A 17,407-nucleotide genomic window follows, 5' to 3' on the forward strand; every position below is an offset into this window, starting at 1 on the left:
TTGTCACTGAATAATTTCAATGTACCTTGTTCTGATAAATAAAATACATATTAAGTTATTAAGTATAGTGTACCGGTTTGTATAATCGGTATAATTTAAGTAATAAACAAAACTAACTTGGAAATGTGGACATTACACAATGTATACAAAGTCCAACATTACTTTCTACTCTTCAACTCTCCCATTTTGCAGAGCATGTGTCCACTATAGCCTCCTGTATTTAGCGACCAGAAGTTGTTTTTCAAAATGTTTTCCTGCTAACCAAAGTGTAGAGTCACTATTTCCTCTCTGACCTGTCCCATGAACATGGTATTTCTGCCAGCAGAACTGTTGCTTACTGGATATCTTTTTGCATTTACTGCCATTTTGTGTAAACTCTGAAGACTTTTGTGCATGAAGATCCCAGAAAATCAGTTTCTGAATTCCTTAAACCAGCTTTTCTGTCATGGTTAATCATAATGGTTAATCAATTTAATTTTATTAAATTATATTTCTAGATCGGGGCACGGTGGCTTAGAGGTTAGCACGTTCGCCTCACACCTCCAGGGTTGGGGGTTCGATTCCCACCTCCACCTTGTGTGTGTGGAGTTTGCATGTTCTCCCCGTGCCTCGGGGGTTTCCTCCGGGTACTCCGGATTCCTCCCCCGGTCCAAAGACATGCATGGTAGGTTGATTGGCATCTCTGGAAAATTGTCCATAGTGTGTGAGTGCGTGAGTGAATGAGAGTGTGTGTGTGCCCTGCGATGGGTTGGCACTCCGTCCAGGGTGTATCCTGCCTTGATGCCCGATGACGCCTGAGATAGGCACAGGCTCCCCGTGACCCGAGGTAGTTCGGATAAGCGGTAGAAAATGAGTGAGTGAATGAATGATATTTCTAGATTATAGTATAGAATATTAGATTCTGATAATGTGAATATTAATTGAAACTCTTGATCTGTAGCTACATTTATACATTGGCTGATTGGATCAGCATGTGTACAAATATTCCTATTAAAGTGACCATTGAGAGTAAATCTCAGATATCTGCACAAAGTGAAGGTACATTTCTCTTTTTAATGTGGTAAAAGAATTGTGCCAGACTAATACAGGTACACCATGCGGTATTCCGTCTCAGTGCTCACAACTGCTACACAGTGAATTATCCCCTGCAGGCAGCGCACCAAATAATGTTGGGTCAGTTTTAATCCTCGGGTGGTTCTTTTAGTACAGGGTAGATGACGACTGACAAAATGAGCACAGAGAATGATGGACTACATTTAGTAATTCAGGGGTGTAGTTTCCTTTGAAAACAGACCTTTTTTATTTTAAGAGCATCAACCTGAGTGAATAAGCATGAGCCAAAAAAAAAAAAAAAAAAGAAAAGAAAAAAAGAAGAAGAAGAAAAAAAAGAAAACTCCAAGCAAGTAAATTAAACCCTTTTATTGAGACTTTTTTTTTTTTACTGAGAAATGACTGCAATATTTTTGGATGAGAACATATGCAAAATCTTTTTTTGTGTTTTTTGTTAAAAAGACATCGAATCACTGAAGAGCAAGAGAACCCATGCTTTAATACTGACACTCAATTCACATAGATGTCAGGTCAGATGCATTTTTCTTTTTACCATTTCAATAAAAATATGAAAATGTTTGTCCATCTTTTTTTTGTGCATGGTGTGTCTCTTTAATAATATAAAAATGTATAATACTGATTGCAAAACACTTGTTTTAATTTACAAAAAAATAACTGTAATAACAATTACAATCCATAATTATAACAATAACAATAATTATATTAAAAATGAAAAACAAATATCAAATGAAACAAACCAGTCAAAGCCATGTGGTCCTTCACTAACACAAACAGCAAGCGTCTGTTGTACTAATACCATTTTGGTATAATCTTTTCCTTTTTTATCCTGACACATCAGTTCTCGAGTCAGTCTGCATATATCAATGATTCTTTTACAGTGTAGGTGGAAGCATAAGGATTATATGCTCTCTGGTCAGTCTGACACAGTGGACAAAATGGAGGCTCTTATCAGGGACATAACCTTGCGTTATCCTTTCTACTGCTTCCAAAGGAATGGCAAGCATCCAAATATTCCACTTTTACCATTTCAGGAAAAAAAAACTTAAGTAGAAGGAAATTTCAGCATTTAGATGAGGGAAAGAATCTCCCAGGGGAAAGAAATTTATACCCATTCCCTGTGGGCAGTCTGATGGTATGGGAACCAGGGCTACTCCCTGTGGAAGCCGTGGGAGAGGGGGCAACTCTTTTTGGCTCCATCTTCCGATGGCCATTGGGTGGGTTTTTAGAGCTGGGCTCCATCGACTGAAGTCCCATTTCTTGAAATTCATGGCTGGGCAGGTTGTGACCTTTGCCATGGCGGGGGGACAGATTAAGAAGGCCTAGTACATCCCTTTGGGAAGCACTCAATTTTGCTCCACCATGGAAGGCCCTCATTGGTCCAGACTGCTGCTGCTGTGCAGCACTGGCCCAAAAGGTCTTTAGATTATGGATGGCTTGCACTTTCTCATCGATGGCAGCTAGTTTGAGGCGATCGAGGTCACCTGGGCTGGAACGCGTGGAGCCGGTGGAGGAATAAGACAGGGCGGGGGAAGGTGCACTGCCTGCAGGTGACTGGTGGCCTGAGCTGGGCGAGATGTGCCCACTGTAAGGAGAGCTGGGGTATTTAAGCTTGAACTGGGCATGAAGACTGTCAGAGGTGGGCGATGGCTGACTGCTGTCCTTCAGCGACGTCTCTGACATGGCAGGACTGTTATAACCCGAGCTGATCTTTTGGAGCTTCTGTGATTTGATGCTAGCTCTGCTACTGGGCCGACTAAAAGCACTGGTCTCTGAGCAGCGGAAGGCAGAGCCTCCAGTAGGTGTTGGGACATCACCAGGCCCTGAAATGCTGCCCCTCTGGAGTGTCTCCACTGCCCGCATGTGGCTTTGTGTCTCCTCTAGGATCTTTTGCGCCAGCTCCTGTGGGTCGAGAGGTGCGGCAGGTGCAGGTGGGTGCTCCTCCTGCGATTTCACTGTGCTGTCTGTCTCTGTGCTGGACTGGTCTGACTCTCCAGTGTCCGAGTTGCCCGCTTTGCCTGTCTTCTGGAAGGGTGAATTAGCACTGGGTATCAGGCTAGCGGTCTTCACAGGTGATGTTGGGGTGCTGACGCTGCCTCTGGACGACACGGATGCCACGTACCCTCTACCTGCTCCCCCACGGCCAGTGCCACGCTGATGCCCAGCTGGTCGGGGGAGTGTGTCGCAATGGGTGCCTAGAGGTTCACTGCTGATGATGCTAAAGCCTTGGTACTCATCATCATCGTGCCCACGGGCCGCACCATGCGGCGAAGATCGACTACGTGGCACAGCTGAGTGCCGCTGCGGGGTGAACAGGCTAGCATGGCGTGGACGCTGTCCGGTGACATCTGATGCTCCGTCGGGCCGTGGCAGGAAGCTCATGGACGAGGCAATGGAGCTCAGGCTGTAGACAGAGATGGCGTCTGATGCCAAGCTGTCAGGGCACGGAGGAGAGAAGGGAGGATTGGCGTAGCCCACAGGCATCTGCTGGCACACAGACTGAGCTGAAGCCAGAGACTCCAGGGATGAGGAACTGTCCAAGCTCAGACGCTTAGGAAGCTCAGTGGAATCTAAAAATAATTAGAAGCAGACATTTCTCTGTAGCTGTTTGCTTGCAATACACAATCACTGAGATACACATGCGTATCAGACAGATAAATAAGCAGATGATTAGTCTTACCAAACAGAGCCAGTAGAGACTGCAGGGCAAAGTGCATAGTGCGGCGGTTTGCTTGTTTCCCAGTCTTTAGCACCACCTCCTCCTGACCAACCTCACACAGGTCAAATCCTAGCAGAGACAGAGAAAAACAAAGAGATAAAGCATTTGGGGAAAAAAGACAGAGAGATTTTAAATTCCATACTTGGAATGCAACAAAGGATACAGAATGTAACCTGATAAATCTCCAACAGCATAACCTCACATACTTCAGACAGCATGTTGAGTCTGCTTTAGCACTTACCCAGAGCAGCCAAGAATTCATGACAGCCAGGCAGCCTCCAGAGCTGCACACTGATGGACACCTGGATAGGGGCCAGTGAGAAATCCTGCTCCTTTTCTCCAGACTGCAGTTGGACCAGAACCTGGTGAAGCTGCCGAGAAAGATTTGCAGCAAATGTACGTTTAGAAGAGGCTTTCATTAACCTCATCATAACTGATCAGAAAGGAGAAGACAAATTTAAGACAGGACTAGCTTTATTATTAGGTATGTTTAGAAAAGCAGGTCAAGTGAGCTGAGTGCGATTATGGAAAGCACTTACCATTCCAACTACATTTTTAACAGCCTTCAAATGGCAGGTTAAGAAAAAGAGAAGAAGACAGGATTTAATGGCATGTGACGCAAGCATTAGTAACTGCACAATATGCATGCAGGCCTCTGAAAATACTGCTCAGGATGAATAAGTTTAAGCTTTAAATCTGTGAAGCCATGTATACTGTGTAAAACGTCTCACCCTGCTGATGAGCTGCTCGCCGGTCTCAGAAGCTGTAATGAGTTTACACAGGGCCTGGAGAGCAGGAGGGGGCAGACCTGAGGATACACAGGACCAGAGCGCATTGTGATTTCTGTCCTCCCTGCGGCTTTTTCGCCACAAAGGGTCAGGTGACTGAGATGCAAATATCCAAACGTGTTAAAGTTGCAAACATATTTGTAATATGCTTTCAGCCTGTGCCTGTGTCTATCAGGGATCTGCTTTTATAGATATAAAATGACTTCGGATGAGTGACAGTTAATAAGTAAGTCTGTGATGTAGCAATAATGTAGTCCAGTCAGTGTCTAAATAGTGCTTGGAGATTTGTTGTGTGATTCTGTTCTACATATTTCCTTATTTTTATTGATCTGATGCTTGTCCGTTAGTTTTGTCCAGTTTTTCATTTATTTAGTAAGTATTTAACTCTAGATTTTGTTTCCTGAGTAAATCCTCACGGCACAAATGTGCTTTTTATTATCAATATGACTTGATGTGAGCAGATGATGGCACATACCATGTAATTTATGGGAATTAACATCTTCAGGAAAATGCTGATGCTTCTGGAAGCCATTTTTAGAATAGGAAAAATCCACATCAAATCCAAGTCAAACTAACTAGTTTTTCTTCCCTGTCATACAATGACGTGATGATGTGGTCAGGGGTAGCATAGTGATTTCAGTTCTGTATTAATGACCAGATGGTTGCAAGGTCTAATCTTAAGACTCCCTGAGAGCCATGTTGGGCCTTGTTTTGTTCATATTATACCAGTCTCCTCAAATAGGGCTTTCACTTGATGGTACCCTTAGTTAGATCTTTTGACAACAGGTTTTTGATAAAGACAACAAAGCACTTCTGTAAGTCACACGAGTCATGTAAATGTAAATGCATTTTCCTTTCAGTACAGCACTCTAGTCAACATCGATGCTTTATACATAGACTTTATTTGACTCATTATGGATGATTAAAGTCTATAATGTATTTGTGTACCTAGCAGCGACTGCAGGGTGGCGCTGCACTGTTGGAGTCGGTCTCCAGGATCTGCCATGGGAAAGAAAACAGCAGCGGGAAGGCCGGCACCGCCCGAATCCAACCTAAATCCCACAGCACTGAGCAGAGCCTGCCAGCCTGGGACGCCCCCCACCTTGTTCTCCACGCTCTGCTGAGACGTGTACATAGAGTTACGCTGACCGCTCTGAATACGCTGCAGTGATTTCTCGACCTGGGGGTGAAGAGAAAAATCGTTAAAATTCATAATGTTCAGTAATTTACAGTTTGTATGGATGGTGTAATTTCTGTTGCTGGGTGATTTTTTTAATTGAATGATCAAGCATGACTTCAATCAGAACTGGAGTTTTTAAATAAATAAACAGCTATACTTTGACTCGTGCAGCTCAGAAAGAACAAAAATAAACAGCTCTCGTGGCTATAATGTTCAAGCTGTGATATTATGATTCACAGCACATTCTAACTCTATGATGTGCGTCTCTCACAAGATGCAGCAGGACCCTCAGGGCATCTCTGGCTTTGTCTGGATACTGCAGGATCTCAGCCAGGGCTTGGCTAATCAGAGACGAGGGACTGTTCAGCTTCACATCACTGCCAATCAGCATGAAACCTAGGATAACATGCAAAAAGATGAGCTATAAAATCAGCTTTAAAAATTATCATTGATGTGGCACTGTTTGTTTAAAATCCTGGCCTAACCTGCCCAGTTGGAAGGATGAGAGAATTGCTTGCTGCCCTGAAGCGTTTTCATGGCATCGGCGAGGGCGGCGCTGGCCTTTGTTCCGTTCAGCAGGGCTGTGTAGAAAGCGTGGACGAACATTTTGGAGGCGGCTACAGGCACAGGCCACAAAGACACCAGCACACACTGAGCGCCTGCGGCTAAAAAGGCTCGTGTGAGTCCCACCACTCCGTCTGCTGTCACCTTACTGTCTGATTCCTGGTAAGAACTGGACAGCAGAATACACAGCACAGCGTTATCACCATTAGGATTAGCCTCAGAGTAAGGCCATTAGCTGATACAGCTCAAAGCAAAGGTAAATTGTCTGTAACTCTACTGAGAAAATGGGAAGCAGGGCATGGCCAGTTTAGCACAAACTGTGTATGTAGCGTATGGGTGATTACAGCAAAAAATTGTAATCTTTTCCTGTATTAGGAAAAGCATGGAAAACACATTTACTTTAAATATACTAACAAGATTAAGAGAAAACGCTACGTTGGTTAATAAAGTAGATAAACTTAATAAAGGAGTAAATCAATATATTTTGTAAGTAAATATAAAGCATCCTTTAAATCAGAGACAGACTGACCCCAGTACGACTAGTTTGACAGGCAGCCGGAGGTCCAGGATGTCTGCAGCTGTAAGCAGAAACTCCTGCAGCGGTGGGCTGTCACACACGCTCTCAGCGTCGCTGGCATCGTCTTTAATACTGTAGCTCGACTTCATGCTGCCTTCAGTGCCTCCGGATGCCCCGCCCGAAGTGGTAGAGCCATGCCCAGGGCCCATGTCCTGATTGGGTGCTAGCACCAGAGCTGCCAGCTTCCAGGAGACATGTGTGGCGAAGTGTGCACACTCAGCCTGGCTCAAGGCGCTCATGACGCGCTGCTTGATGGCACCCGGACCGGTTAGAGGCTGACAGCCCAGTAGCTCAGCCACCATGTGGGCCTCCTCCTCAGCAGAAGGCATCGGACCCCACAGCCAGCGCTCCATCACTGAGGTGGGCAGGCGAGGGTTTCCTACCACTGCTGCAGAGCTGCCTCCAGGGCACAGGGCTGGGCCGGCACGCCGAGGATGAACCTGAGGAAGCGAGCGAGAGAGAGAAAGAGATGGAGAGAGAGAGAGAGAGAGACCAAGCATTGTTATCATGAATGAAAACGATTAAATAAATAATTATCACTGACTTATCCATGTGTAAGACTGAAAAGCTCTGAAAAGTATTCTAGAACATACAGACCTAAAATAATCAGGTTATATTCATCAAGCATGGTGATGGTGATAAAGAAATAAATAAAAAAAAAACTGATTATTTTACTTCTCTCTCCCAAATATATATTCAGCTGCATCTAAATATTCGGAACAATAAAGCTTTCTTTATTGAGGCGCATTCACTAAGAAATCCATCCTAACCTGACAAACACTAAACAATAAAGCTTAAGAAAAGTGTGAAATGTATAGAACTTAATGGCTTGTCCTGTTCTATAAGTGTTGCACTTCGCATGACAGACAGAGTGAAAAGACATCATGCTGACCTTGGCGTTGGCCCCCAGGCTGCCGATGGAGGGCATGGCTATAAGGCTGAAGCGCTCGTACAGGTACTCGTTGGAGGAGCTTCCTTTTAGCAGAGCAAACGGGATGAGATAGAGCTCGCCTTCGAGAACCAGCACCAGCTGCCTATGTCGGCCCACCGGCCCACTGGAGTGCATCAGACCCTGAGAAGGAGAGGAAGAGAAAAGCGACAAACAAAAACATCATTTGCTCACATGAAACTCCACAAGGTTGCACAAGGGTGCATCTTCTAAAACATGCGATGTGTTCTGCAGTGCCTTACCCCCTCCATAGGAGCGATGAGAAGGTCATAGAGGGCACGTAGAGGAGGCTTGCTGAGAGTGCTGGAGCGGCGGGAGAGGGAGGAACTTCCCTCTTTTACTGGAGACACCGTGTTACTGAACAGACTCGTCATACTCTGACAGCTCCTGAGGCAAGGGATCACACACAGAACAGTGAGGATCAGAAAAGCAGTACAGAAAGGCTGCTATGGACGCAACACTATACAGAACAGACACTAGGTGGCACTGTGCATCTATGCAGGAAGGAAGCCTTTTTTTATGGTGGTCATAAGAGTGACACAGCATCAGTGCACAGGCTCTCATATCTAGGAGATATATATGCTAAGTTGTCACCATTATATTTTGGCAACAGTGTGTATTACGGTGCAAATACATATATGTTAATAATTAATAAAGTGTTAATTAACGCTTAATGTATGCATATGGTTTGTATGCAGCTGGTTAACTAGGAAAATAATTGGATTATTGATCGGTGACTTGCGACCACAATAGTTTGACTCACTTCCGGATAGATTAAGTATGATCAATGGCAGCTTCCTCCGTCTGACAGAGTGAGGGCAGGTATCGATTGTGGATGTAGCCCCACGCTAATGAAGCCAGAGTGCTCATAACGCCTCAGAGAGGCATCGAGCAACTCATTACATTAGAAGTGATTCCCTCATTAAAATATGTTATAGGCAGAACTTTGCATGTTTTTTTCACTTTAAGCGCTTTAAGTGTTTTTGTTTTTCTTTCTCGGTCTCTATTTCGCACTGTTTAAACAAACGAGGAAGTGCATTAACCAGCTGAACGACAAACCTGTGACTCCCTAATGAGTAACCTTGCCTGGGAGCTTCGTCACTGGACCATCCTACACCTATTAGCAGCTCAAATGTTTACTAATTGTGCAGTGATTTAGCGATCGATCACTTCTCTGTTTTCTTGGGAAGCGGCGCTTAAAAATAAAATCACACCCTAAGGGCCTGGTGCGGCTGTGTTGGAATTAAAAAAAGAAATCGTTTTCTCGCTCTGGACTAAATTCTGAAGAAAATTCCAGCTAATAAAGTAACAACAGTTAAAGTATGTATACAATATACATTTTGGAGGCTTAATACCCATAACCTCAGTTCATATTTACACCACGATGCTGTAAATCTGATGGTCGCTTAAATCTGATTCAACACAGTATCTTTTCACATAATGCAAGACAAGCCTGATAAACAGATTAGGAAAATCTCTTAATATATCTGCAATCCCCTTAGGGTTTGGGTCTGTATTAGGATGAAGCTTTTATGCAAAGTGATTTAAAAATAACAAACAGTCACTACATAAGTTGAACAACCTCAAGGGAGTAAACAAGTGCTGCTGAACTGCTCAGACATTTCTGGTGTTTGTGCTTTTGTCACTTAAACTCTGTATGGAGCTCCAATGTTTTAACACACTTTGGATTAAGGCTGTAAAAAATGTCTTGATACTTTATTCGGATTAAGTTTAAAAGCTACACAAAATATGGGGTCCAAATCGATATGCAGACTGCAAATTATCTATAGATTCAAACATGCAGTGTGTCGAAGGTGCCTCAGGATTTCTCGTGTGATATTCATGTATTTGGCCTGGGTCAAAGCAAACAAAAACACAGAATGCCATTTAAGGATAATATTAAAAATGTAGTGTCTGAGAAACCCTATTATGTGCCAGTCAATTTAGGCAAACAGCCAAAACTAACATTATGTATAACGTGACTTTTTTTTTTTTTAAAAAAATCCATAAATACACGGAACCTGAAATATATAAAATATTTTATTTGAAATATTTTTATTTCCTTTTTAACATAATCAAGGCTTTTTTTTTTTTTTTTTTTTTTTTTAAAAAGTCTAGTTAAAGTAAGTGTGATTTTTGGGGGAGCCAAAAAAAAAAACAATGGAAAAAAAGGGAAAAAAGTGAGTCTTCAAAAAAGTCTTCAGAACATATAGTGGAAAATGTCAAAATTCAGCATGTGAAGGGTTTTCCCAGATGCCACATGATATATAGACATGACATTATAAAATAATCATCACAGCTTGTACTGCAATTCCCACCAGCAGCCACACAATCGCCCCTTCTTCCCTAAGCTCCAGGCTTTCTGCTTTTGTACATCTTACTAGTGCTGGGCTCATAGCAAAGCACCACACATACTTGTGCTATTTTAATTTGAACACAAGAAGATGAAGTATACTGAAACTTAAAATTTACAGGCATTATATAACTCGTTATATAAAGATCGTGGCGAGCCGAAGACGACTGACGTGTGGTCTCTTAACCGGCCTCGAGTAGTTATATTTAGCGTGTTTCTTCATTCTTCTAATTAAGATTATTTACTGCTGTGGTGAGAAGGTGCTGTTTTATTAGGTTACCATTGAATTAAAAGTAGGTGAAAACCAGATTAAGCAGAACATTTGCAGAGGTGGCAAATTAACATGATTATCAGGATGATTTCTAAACGCTGACCTAAATACACTTTGCTATATTAGTTACCAGGGTTTAAGTAGGTTTCACTGTAAAAGAGCAGGATTTGCTATTAAAAAAAAAAAAAAAAACTGTCTGTATACAAGTAAACTTTGATTCATCGATTCACTGCATCAGAATCCCTCGCTGCAAATTTCCCGGCTTGATTGTCAAGAACAATATTCCGGGTAAGCGCTCTTGTTATCACTCATCTAGCTTTGCCTGTAGTCATTTTTCCTGCCTAGCCGGTGTTTAGTGCGGTTTGTTAGCTGTACACTGTGTGCTGGTGACAGTTGTGTGCTGAGTATGTTTAGGATATTATGGCATTGCTACAGGAAGCGTACGTCTCTACTGAAGGCCTGACAGTTTCCCTGCATATTTTAATACTATTCTGCATTTTTAGGTCAGCCCTCTTTTAAAGATGCTGTTTAAATGCCATAATGATGTTTTCATAGATTACATGCACTGTAGGAAGGCAGTGTAGAAGCTCTTTAAGATATTTTCACAGAGCACAGATTGCTTTGCTTCGGTTGCTATCATTAACTGAAAAGCATGTCCACACCGCTCTGTCAGTTCATGTCTAGCTACAACATGACACATAGAATAGAAGCCTTTAGTTCGTCACATAAACATTAAAGCAGAGTGAAAATCTTTCTTTGCATATCCCAACTTTTAAGGTTGCAACCCTGGAGCAGAGAGAGTTAAGGGTCTTGCTCAAGGGCCCAACAGTGGCAGCTTGGCTGTGTCGGGGCTTGAACCCCTGATCCTTTGATCTACATCCCAGATCATTAACCACTGTCACCATATACTGTACCAAGCTTATGTCACATAGTGTAGCCAGAGATTGTTACTTCTGGGACCATGTCTATAAAAATTCACTAATGTTAGTTTATTATCAAACCTGTTGAAGAGGTTGTTTCTGGACACCATTCTGAGGAAGCCGGTGGGGTCGGTGACCGAGTTCAGTTTGTTGTTGAGCTCCTCAAACTGCTGGTCCAGCAGATCCCCCGCCTCGCTCTCGGTTTCGCTGCTGGAGCACGCTCTGCCGAAGAGAAACGACACAATGCGTCATCACGCCTGCGCTTTCATACCAGACGCTGCTTTTTAACAACCTTCGTAATATACACTGCGATACAGATGGAGCTCTGATTTCACTTATCGCTCCTGTGTAAATCTCTGGGAGTTGCTGGATTTCCTCAGGTCTGCACATTTCCTACAAGCAACATCAATTTTATAGTCAAAACGGCTGAAGCAGGGCCTTAATGTGCTAGTCAGCATTTCAATTATGCAGCTGGATGCAGTCAGAAAGAGGGGACCTCTGACAAGAGAGATGGAGATAAAGAAGAGAGAAAAGAGAGAGAGGGGTGGGGTGGGGTGGGGGGGTGGGGGTAAGTGCTCATGTCACTACAGACCAAGACAGAGCTGAGTCACTGCTGCATTGTCCCGCTCTACTTTTAACTCCAAATCGATTTTTTTTTTTTTGTTTAACACATTCACCATCACATCCGGCACACACACAAGTATTGTACGAGCTCAACAATATATGATAATATATATTCATGTTTTCCTGATGCATATAAATGTATTGTAACATATCCAATAATCCATATGACTTCTTACTTTTCCACTTGTTTCATCAGCAAAAAAAAACTTTAGGGTTGCTTTCAATATCAAATAAACCCATTTTAGACACTGCTGTAGGCTGACGCTTGATGTTGAATGAATTAAAAATCATACAGAATTCTATGCCTTGTGGTATATAACAGTACATATTATGTTTCACATATATAATACATCATCCTGTCCCTGTAAACTGTAATATGTGTGAAATATAGAAAACTGTTTGGGACTATGATCCATAGATTCACCCAAACATAATAATGTGTACAAAATAGATTAAGAACATGAGGCTAATGGTTGCTATGGTTGCCGGGGCTGGCAAAAGCTAATAAAGATAAAGACAGCTCCCTGTTCAGGGTCGCCACAGCGGATCATCTGATCCGCATATTTGATTTTGGCACATGTTATACGCCAGATTCTCTTCTTGATGCAAATGTATCCCCCACGTTTCCCAGACTTGGGATTAGCACTGAGAGTTATCTCCTCACTGGCTGAGATAAAGGCCTGGTGGATTATTATGATTATTGTTGTCTGACATTTATTTAAGAAGGAGTCTCCAGGGTGAACACACTGTAACAGACAGGAGTGTTCATTAAGTTTTCTGAAATGGGAAAGTCTTTCCTGTGGTTTCACGCTAATTCAAGATATGCAAGGATGGAAGAGAGGCTTGTGAGAGAAAGACTGTACTGTATATAGTGGCTGTACTGTAAGTGTGGACTAGAACTACACTGTCTCAAGTTGACCACCAAACTATTTCAGACATATGGCCTTGATTTTGGATCGGTTCTGAATTCTAATCAATTCATTTGCAGTGACTTAAATATCCTAATTAAGTTAGAACTTAACGTATCTTGAGATACTTTATTAAAGAAAATCTTGGATGGATGGACCAAACACTACGGGAGGTTTTGTTTTACCCAAAAGTTTTATTCCTTACTTACTATCTTAAATGCGACTAAAATGTGATCGCCGCTGCTCTACTCATACTATAAAATAGACTGAAATCCTTGATTAGAAATAAATAGGTTTGAGCAAAGATAAATGCAAATCAATGTTCAGGTTAGCTGCAATTTATTATCTAGTACTTACTCTCTAATGTCCTAGATACTATTAAGGCTCAGTGGGGAACCTTAGTGAGTGTTATACCGCCATCTCAGATTAATATCTGTGTGTGTTTGTGTGTGTGTTTGTGAGTGTGTGTGTGTCTGCTGACAGTGCACACGGCGGTTGCGCCCAAAGTATCAGGCGCCAATGTAAGCTAAGAAAAAGGAGAAGACGATTGAGGAAAAGATGACTATACTGGGAAGAAATGTACACGGCTCCCGTTTCTGTGTGTGTCCGTTTGTGTGTGTGTGTGTGGTTGCAATGTGCCTTGAAGAGAAAAACATCCTTCCGTGTTTTCAGCCACAACAGCTTTGAGCATTCCTTTTGCTCTGTGTACTAAACTAGACATACTACACACACACATACACACACATTTCACCGCAGTCATATGCATACATATAGAAGGGCAATGACAAACCGAATCATAATTACACACACACACACATGATCTGCACCACAATTATATGCACACATATAGAAGGGCAATGACAATCCCACAAGCATACTTGCACACTCACACACACACACACATCTACGCACACACACACTCTTTCTCTCTCAGCATCTGGAAAATGCATGTAGCTTTTGAATGTGCCATGTTGCTGTGCTCAAAAAGCATTAAGATGCAATGAGGAAATACAGAAACAATTTCACACATGATGAAAATACTACATAGACAGAGTATCAGAGATAATTACAAGCAAGTCATTCTGCAGCAAGCGTACACGGAAATAAATTTGCCTGATTAGCTGTAATGAAAAAGGAAAACACTTTCATTTTGATTAGAGCAGATAAGATGAGTATTTTGTGTTGTATTGGGTTAACTGGCTCTTATCTGCTCCCATTACACCACCAAAATGCTTTCATTTACACTTAATAAACCTTAACAACTGCAGATGTGTGCGGATTGCTGAGCTGGAATTACTCGCTTAATTAGCATGTCAAAGCTGACAATAACCGAACAGATCTACTGATTCATATTGAATATATCTGCAGTTAATCAGAACTGATAGAACTGAGATGAAATGAATTTGCTTAAGAACTCTATAAGTAAAGCATGATTTGTCTCTTGATAATTAAAAAAAAAGAAGATAGAGGAAACAGATAAAACACGTTATTTACTCGCATAGCCATGTTTTCATTAAAGAGACAATTCAACCAAAAACTACTAATGAGTCTGAGAATGAATAAAATCAACAAAAGGGAAGCAGTTAGCATGATCTCATTTGCATAATATTAATTGGCTCAATCATGAGTGTGAACTATGTTTATTTATTACAAGCTGTGTTAACATTTTTGGTTGGACTGAGCCATTCCTTTATACAGGATATAAACAAAATTACAGAAGTTATTACTACTACTTTTTCTATTACTGCGTTTAGTACAACTACTATTACTACTACCACTTTTATTACTAGTACTGTTTCTATTACTGTTACTACTACTCTTACTACTGCTATTCTATTCATTTCTTACTACTCTTACTTCTGTCACTACTATTACTATCACTACTATTACTGCCACTACTACTGCTGTTTCTATTTCTGTCACTACTACTGTCACTACTATTACTGTCACTACTATTAATATCACTACTACTGTCACTACTATTACTATCACAACTATTACTGTCACTACTATTACTGCCACTACTATTACTGTCACTACTACTGTCACTACTATTACTATCACAACTATTACTGTCACTACTATTAATATCACTACTACTGTCACTACTATTACTATCACAACTATTACTGTCACTACTATTACTGTCACTACTATTAATATCACTACTACTGTCACTACTATTACTATCACAACTATTACTGTCACTACTATTACTGTCACTACTATTACTATCACAACTATTACTGTCACTACTATTACTGTCACTACTATTAATATCACTACTACTGTCACTACTATTACTATCACAACTATTACTGTCACTACTATTACTGTCACTACTATTACTGTCACTACTATTAATATCACTACTACTGTCACTACTATTACTATCACAACTATTACTGTCACTACTATTAATATCACTACTACTGTCACTACTATTACTATCACAACTATTACTGTCACTACTATTACTGTCACTACTACTGTCACTACTATTACTATCACAACTATTACTGTCACTACTATTACTGTCACTACTATTACTGTCACTACTATTAATATCACTACTACTGTCACTACTATTACTATCACAACTATTACTGTCACAACTATTACTGTCACTACTATTACTGTCACTACTATTAATACCACTACTACTGTCACTACTATTACTATCACAACTATTACTGTCACTACTATTACTGTCACAACTATTACTGTCATTACTATTATTATCACTACTACTGTCACTACTATTACTATCACAACTATTACTGTCACTACTATTACTGTCACTACTATTAATGTCACTACTATTAATGTCACTACTATTAATGTCCCTACTACTGTCACTACCATTACTGTCACAACTACTGTCACTACTATTACTGTCAAGACTACTGCTGTTTCTATTTCTGTCACTACAATTACTGTCACTACTACTGCTGTTTCTATTACTGTCACTACTATTTCTGTCACTACTATTACTTTCACTACTTCAACTGTCACTAATATTACGGTCACTACTATTACTGTCACTACTATTACTGTCACTACTATTAATGTCACTACTATTAATGTCACTACTACTGTCACTACTATTACTGTCACTACTATTACTGTCATAACTATTAATGTCATTACTACTGTCACTACTATTACTGTCACTGCTATTACTGTCAAGACTACTGCTGTTTCTATTTCTGTCACTACAATTACTGTCACTACTACTGCTGTTTCTATTACTGTCACTACTTCAACTGTCACTACTACTGCTGTTACCACTTCTACTGTTTCTATTTCTGTCACTACTGTTACTGTCACTACTATTACTGTTACTACTTCTACAGTTTATATTACTATCACTACTATTACTGTCACTACTACAGTACTGCATGTTACTACTATTTCTGTCACTATTACTACTGTCGCTACTACTACTGTCACTACTACTGCTGCCACTTCTATTACTGTCACCACTAGAACTGTCACTACTATTAATGCCCCAATACTGTTACTATTTGCTCTGCTTTCTGTCTACAGGATACTGCTAAGTGCTTCTGTCACCATTGTGCCATTGGCTTTCAATGTGCCACTGAAAATATTAATACACACAATATCTTATATATTCTGTGATAGTTCATCGTTTCTTTTTTAATTTTTGCATTGATTTCTATTTAGTTGGCTGGTAATTTAAAAACTAGATAGCTAAATTGCCGCCATTTAAGATAGTTCGATAGTTTAGGAAAAACTGTTTTGGGACATATTGCTGTTTTTAAGCCTTTTTATTTGTGCAGCAAAGAATTCGCCAAACCGCACTTCAGTTAACAGCCTACATACACAAGCCACAATGACATTTCCAGCTTCACTGCTGTTCTAGGCTATGCTGCTAAATAACTCGGTGCAACGAAAGTGTAAAATAATAAATCTTTTTATATGTAACACTAATACTACTACTGTTACTACTTCTAATAATAATAATAAAAAACGACTGAAATATCAATTCTTACAATCTGTTACTCGCATCTATCTACTTTAAGCAAAGTGAGTTAAAAAATGTTAACAGTCTAATAAAGCCTAGGGTCTACAGTAGACTTGGCTTCACATAGCGGAACATATTTTCAGACTATCAAAATATATTTAGATGCATTCTTTACCATCCGCCTGCATTTCTTTATTTTCGGCCTCTGTGTTCTGCTGCAAGGCACCGAGAGAGAAAAAAAAAACGTATTTTATTTTAAAATTTATTTTAGTCAAAATATTCCTCCACATCAGCAGATAAATTCCTACAGGCCACATCAGATCATAATGCAGTAGGTTGTGTAGCATTAATAAAAAGCTAAGTGGTATAAAGAAACAGAGGCAGGACACTAGCAGCTCGTTTGCACTCACTCCTCTGTTTTTACTCCCTTACTCTCTGCTGAATGGATAGGCTGCATGAATAGGAAGGAAATCACTAGGGCGATTACAGCCCTAGCAC

At 40.7% G+C, this 17,407-nt stretch overlaps 1 protein-coding gene across 5 annotated transcripts in view; it reads right to left on the reverse strand.

The window, feature by feature from the left end:
• Window positions 1-1,690: 1,690 nt before the first annotated feature.
• ttc28 (tetratricopeptide repeat domain 28) overlaps window positions 1,691-17,407 on the reverse strand; it is a 185,274-nt gene continuing 169,557 nt past the window's right edge. For 4 of the 5 annotated variants that reach the window (XM_060895212.1, XM_060895214.1, XM_060895216.1 and 1 more), the window contains 12 exons: window positions 11,471-11,611; window positions 8,088-8,232; window positions 7,789-7,968; window positions 6,849-7,336; window positions 6,241-6,488; window positions 6,027-6,151; window positions 5,524-5,755; window positions 4,519-4,595; window positions 4,327-4,350; window positions 4,029-4,158; window positions 3,749-3,856; window positions 1,691-3,638 (listed from right to left, as the gene is read on the reverse strand). In XM_060895212.1, coding sequence (XP_060751195.1) covers window positions 2,131-3,638; window positions 3,749-3,856; window positions 4,029-4,158; window positions 4,327-4,350; window positions 4,519-4,595; window positions 5,524-5,755; window positions 6,027-6,151; window positions 6,241-6,488; window positions 6,849-7,336; window positions 7,789-7,968; window positions 8,088-8,232; window positions 11,471-11,611 — 3,406 coding nt within the window. In that variant the 3' untranslated portion in view covers window positions 1,691-2,130. The remainder of the gene's footprint in view (window positions 3,639-3,748; window positions 3,857-4,028; window positions 4,159-4,326; window positions 4,351-4,518; window positions 4,596-5,523; window positions 5,756-6,026; window positions 6,152-6,240; window positions 6,489-6,848; window positions 7,337-7,788; window positions 7,969-8,087; window positions 8,233-11,470; window positions 11,612-17,407) is intronic. The other variant, XM_060895213.1, reaches the window with a different exon arrangement.

This window comes from Tachysurus vachellii, chromosome 20, assembly GCF_030014155.1.
Source record: "Tachysurus vachellii isolate PV-2020 chromosome 20, HZAU_Pvac_v1, whole genome shotgun sequence".
NCBI lineage: Eukaryota > Metazoa > Chordata > Actinopteri > Siluriformes > Bagridae > Tachysurus > Tachysurus vachellii.